This window comes from Rhea americana, unplaced genomic scaffold (assembly GCF_003343005.1).
Source record: "Rhea americana isolate MKP2758 unplaced genomic scaffold, rheAme1 scaffold_7, whole genome shotgun sequence".
NCBI lineage: Eukaryota > Metazoa > Chordata > Aves > Rheiformes > Rheidae > Rhea > Rhea americana.
The window spans coordinates 6,307,381-6,313,380 of record NW_028186867.1 but is presented as its reverse complement, the minus strand read 5'-3'; the positions used below and the strand labels follow the sequence as shown (position 1 = coordinate 6,313,380).

Genomic DNA, 6,000 nt, shown 5'->3' with positions numbered 1-6,000 from the left:
CCTCTTACTTATGGTTCTCCTTTAAACCCTCTCTAACTGAAAACATTTGAATTTACCACCCTGTCTACAAACCTCCCTAATTATTTACTTCTTTTTTTTTGGAGGGTGGGGAGGGGGATGGTTCTTATCTTCATTTAAAATCTTTGGATAAAATTTGACATATAAACCTAATGTCATGATAAAAACAGCATAATTATCATGAAAGCCAAATGTCTGAATTAGAATAAGCTGACATTCCTTATAAAGTGTCTCAAAGATTAATGAAGCTTATGGAAAGAGGATGTAACTTTTTGAATTGATTAAAAAAGAGTAAGTTTGGCTATATGTACAAAGGTGGCTTAAGTCCAGCATTCACCAACACATTCACCAGGTAAAGTCCGCTTTTGTTGAACAAAAAATTGACAACTTAACTCTGCACAAGGTTAAAGATTGTATTTTAATCACAGACTGAAACATAATGATTTACAAAACTGATGGTTAGATTTAAAACCAACCACAAACATCTTTCTGTGGGAATATTCCCCCGACACCCTAGCAGATTAGGGGTTCAAGTGAAGAACAGAGTTGTTCATGTTTGCCTTTGGGACTGAATAGTGATTTTGAGGATGATGACTGATGCTGCAAGAATTCACCTATAGTGCTTGTCACTATATTTCATTTATCCAGCAGAAAGTGGCTTGTTCTAGGGAACTCTGCTGGATTCATCAGAAATCCCAACCATCTTGCAGCTTTCTGTCCAGAGCCTTCTCTGCAGCTCCTCATCATATGTCACATCAGCTGATTGTGTCCTTTCCTCATTGTAAAGGTAGCAGCCACCAACTCCTTCCATCTCGGGTGATACTGCTGCATAGACGGTTGTAGAGGCTCCTTCCTCTGGAGTCTGCAGAAACCAAAAATAAATCCAGGTGAGACAGGTATAAYACAACAATTACATTTCACTGTAGGACCTTAGCAATGACAATCAGTTTCCCTAGTTTTGCATCACACTTGTGCTCCCTATGCAAACTTCAAGATGGCAATGATAAAAATGCCACCTATCCAACTGCCTGAGTACAGTCCGTTTTTAGAAAATGGACGATTTTGAGATATCTGAAATCCACAGAACTGGTATATGGAAAGCTCTGTTTCACTTTCTCAAGAGCTAGTCAGATAGACCATACAAACTAATTGATTTATTTTTCACAGTTAGAGCTAATAAACTCAAAAGCAAACACAAAAATTAATATCCCAGTGTAATTATTCATTTTGCAAGGATGAAAGGCTCTGTACTCTGCCTGAAGAAGATGAAAGTTTAGGCTGTATGTGTAATGTGCTTATTGTAACAGTATGATATGAGCAAAGGACCATGAAATCCATGACAGCAAATTAAGATTCTGCAGTTCAATCCAAGCAGGCAGGTAAACCAGGGAATTGCATTTTACGCAGAGCATAATTATCAGGGTTCTGCAGTATCTTAAAGCAAAATGGTCCAAGTTTTATAATGTATGATATAACATGAATATTAAATGAAAATGAATAAATGAATAGCTCAGAGTCATAACTCCTTTCATCCTGAGGATATCCAAAACATTTCTCTTTTGCATTTAGAAACACCACACAGCTACCTTTGAAATTATGCCAATGGCATTTTTTTTTCTTTCATTGAAGGACATATTTGCAAATCAACATCTGACATATTTTGTCTTTATCAGTGATATAATTGTGATCAATGTCTACTAGATAATAATATGTCATTTTACAGTCTTTGCAATATCGTTCTATGAGTCACTGACAGTAAAATGCTGTTTGCAGCTTTGTCTGCTGCACCTGACAGGATGTCTTTTCCCGAAGAACTCATTTGATGAATGAGACAGTATCGAATAGGTTACTCAGTGCCTAATTAAAAAAAAAAAAAAAAAAAAAAAAGTCATTTAAAGCTTTTTGTGACAAGATTGACTGAATTTTAAAAAGAAACAACTAAGTCTTCTGTTTTACCACTGTACAATAAAGTACACTGTACAACACAATATTTTACCACTGTACAATAAAGTACACTGTACAACACAATATTTTAGTAATCATTAATTTATTTGATGCATCTGGCACTTGGTAAATCTCTCCTTCCTACATATAAATCAGAGCCATGTCAAATCACAAGATAAGGCACCAGGAGCCAAATAGAGCACCCGCAAGGCACTGCAGGAAAAGCTGGGTCTGGTGTGGAGCCGGAGGACGCACATCCCCAAGACAAATCTGCAAATCCCTGCAGATCACCCTTCACCACCACCGCCTCAGGTAATTAAAAGGGAAAAGGTTACTAGCAAACATTTWTGCAAATATATAACCTTCAATTCAATTGTAAAAGTTGCAAAAATCACCAGGAAGGAAAAAAAAATGCAAATGATTTACCAATTTACCATGAAAAGCTTTGTTTTCTACAATATAAAAACCTCTGTATTCAAGGTCCATTCCTCAAAATGTGAATTACTGAAGAAGCAACTTGCCCCAATGAAGTACTTCCATGCGCAGAGTTTCACTATGTTCTAATATAAATGCTCCACTGGTTACATATTAAGTCCCTGTCCAAATGTATTTAGCTGAAGGAAAAACTACCTATGCCAATATGCTACAAAGCAAGGTAATACCACCATTCCTGCAATGGCCTTAGAATAACTAGTTTTTATTGCAGGTTACTGCACAAAGAGTGTCTTTCCTGTTCCAAACACTATCTATAGAAATATGATACTAAAAATATCAAAATATCAGTCAGTCTGTTAGAACAAAAAAAAAAAAAAAAAAAAAAAGGCCCAAGTAATTTTGGGATTTTTTTTTATTATTTTTAAGAAGATAATTATACTGCAAGAAACTATCTGAAAAAGCAGAATGTTTAAACAAGTACTTCTTTACCTTACTTTACTATTTTACTACCATTACTTTACCCTACTTTATTTTATGAAAAATAGTGTTATTCATATCCACTATCATATTTAAGCAACATAAAGCTATGTGCTTTGCAGGATCAGGATGACTCCAAATAAAGTGACTTCTTTCTCAACTACACATGTTCTTATAGTGGCCTTATCATTATCAGTTATGATGCAATATAAAATATCATAATACTGTAAAGTAGAAGAGCAATGAGCAATATGAAGCATTCCTATTTTATACAATATATTCTGGCTGACTGAAAGAAGGCAATAGTTTTTAAGGTACTGCTTTACTTTAATTAAACATATAATGATATATTTGAATTATTTCATGTGATGTTTCACTGCACATTATATTTCTAAGTTCAACAGCTCTCTGGCATATACAAGTATAAATGAAACATGTCAATGACTCCCATATCGTAATGACAATAATCTATAATTAAAATGCTTTAAAAAAAATTGTGAAGGTCTGCAGGTAGACTATGTGTGGTTGTAGTCTTTGTCCTTATTAGCAAGGCCCTTTACAACCTCAGAGACTAGTCCATACAGATCTTCCTATGCTATCAGAAACATCATGTGCAATTGCTAACTTGATGAGAGAATCTCCGAAGATTTTCAGATCTTATCAGGATTTCTATTTTTTGATCTTTCACGTTCTACACCAGAAAGGAATCTACTCAAAATAATATCAATTATTTTAAATAAAACTATACGAGTTGAAAGTCAGTTATTGGTATTATTCATGTTGCTCCAGCAGGTCTTTACTATTCGTACAGCACATTGTTTCTCTTTCTTCAATATAAAGAAAATATAGATACACTCAGACAATAATCAAGGTGTTTAGGTGACCAACCTGTGATAAGCCWTATAAATGTAGTGAAAGAGTCAGTATCGATTAAAGACAACTTGTGTAAATTTTCACAAGATCTTTGTTTTTCATCCTGTTCACCATATCTAACATGCTAAGTACAAGGTTCAATGCATACTTCCCATACACTTGATTCTCATGTACTGTGCCAGGAATGTTCTACCACCCGTTGCTAAAAGTGATAACCTAAACCTATAGGGGGAAAATAATACTATAACACATTAAATAATTAGTATATACAAATTTAAAGCAAAATAAWTTTTTCCTGTGCAAAGGGGCAGAGCTGCATATGTATAATTAATGAATTGTCTTATCTCATTTTCTGAGTGCCTAATTAATGCCAAAAGTTTTAATGTTTCCTTGCTTGAGGATCTCTTCATTGTTTTGGCACATTTTATGTGTTCGAAATGAAAGGAAAAAGGAAACCATATGCCAGCCCCAGCCATCTGGAGGCACCTACCCATTTTCAGAGGCTGGAAGAAAGAGGTGCACATGCTGTAGCTCTTCCTCTGGACTATGTGCGTACCTACTGCGAAAACATGCTACATCCACTTGTCCATGCACAATTAGTCAGACTCTTTCCTGAAGTGTTAGATCCATTACGGGCACATAGATCAACTACAGCACACAAATGTACGCACACACAAACACGCACGTCCTGCCTGCATCCTGCAGTCTACTGGAGCCTGTGGCGCTCTTGGGAAGGAAGAAGCTTGAAACAGTTTGCAACCACACRCCGAACAATTCACAGATATCTCGGGCAGGGAGCAGGATTAATTGTTCTGGTGGTGGCAGCTCCACTCCTGGTTGCTGTCTTCCCTGGGAGCCCGTAGCTCTTCTTTCTATTTTGTGGCTGAATTTGTGGCCATGAAATGGTGAGGAAGAACCATAAATTTCCTTGGACAAGAAAATCACAGAATCACACAAGGCTTGAGATTGGAAGGGACCTCTGGAGATCATCTAGTCCAACCCCCCACTCAAGCAGGGTCACCTAGAGCATGTTAGACAGGATCACATCCAGGCAGGTTTTGAATATCTCCAGAGAAGGAGATTCCACAACCTCTCTGGGCAACCTGTGCCAGTGCTCTGTCACTCTCACAGAAAAGTTCTTCCTTGTATTCAGATGGAACTTCCTGTGTTTCAGTTTGTGCCCATTTCCTCTTGTCCTGTTGCATGGGACAACTGAAAAGAGTCTGACCTCCATYCCCTTGACACCCTCCTTTAAGGTATTTGTACACATTGATCAGATTCCCCCCTCAGTCTTCTCTTCCCCAGGCTAAACAGGCCCAGCTCTCACAGCCGTTCCTCAGAGGGCAGGTGATCATCTCTGTAGCCCTACACGCTGGACTCTCTCCAGTAGCTCCATGTCTCTCTTGGACTGGGGAGTCCAGAACTGGAGACAGTACTTCAGATGAGGCCTCCCCAGGGCTGAGGAGAGGGGCAGGATCACCTCTTTCGACCTGCAGGCAACACTCTTCCTAAGGCACCCCAGGATACCATTGGCCTTCTTGGCCACAAGAGCACATTACTGGCTCATGGTCAATTTGTTTCAGCCAGTTCTCAATCCACCTCACTGTTTGCTCATCTAGCCTGCATTTCCTGAGGGTGTTRTGGGAGACAGTGTCAAAAGCCTTGCTGAAGTCAGGGTAGACAACACTTCTGCTGCTCTGCCCTCATCTACCCAGCCAGTCATTCCATCATAGAAGGCTATCAGATTGGTTCAGGGTCAACAAATATTCTATTCTATGCAAAACTGGGACAGATACTAAAAGGGCTTTGTGTTTTAGGGCTTTTWAAGTCTGTTAACACAGTTTGATTAATGCATTTTTAATTGCCATATAATCTTGTCAATACTAGGTGCTAATGCTCACAAAATGTGTTAGCTGATAATGTCCCTTCCGTACAGCCATATCACCATGGAACATCACAGTCACTTAATTGGTCCACTATAGGCTCAGTAGCTTAACTCTTTGGAAACAAAGTGTGCCTGCATCCCTTACATGTGATGATTTTGAGATGCTTCTCTTGTTAATCACCATATACATGACCTTCTGCCTCCATCTGAATTACTAGCTCAAAGTTATGAGCAGGTGGTACCATCAGAGAGCTTCAGGCCATATGGCATGTCTGTTGGAAAGTACAAGAAATCAGAATAGAAATAAAACTATTAAGGTCCAATGATTCCTTTTCTGAAATTCATTAATTTACCTAGTACCACATTAA

General features: G+C 38.1%; 1 protein-coding gene across 1 annotated transcript in view; it reads right to left on the bottom strand.

Annotated features, from left to right (window-relative positions):
• Positions 1-417: 417 nt before the first annotated feature.
• The window catches only part of DHRSX (dehydrogenase/reductase X-linked), a gene marked incomplete at its 5' end in the record, with an annotated part of 174,787 nt that continues 169,204 nt past the window's right edge, over positions 418-6,000 (bottom strand). Inside the window, one exon of the mRNA XM_085321598.1 lies at positions 418-880. Coding sequence (XP_085177724.1) covers positions 683-880 — 198 coding nt within the window. The remainder of the gene's footprint in view (positions 881-6,000) is intronic.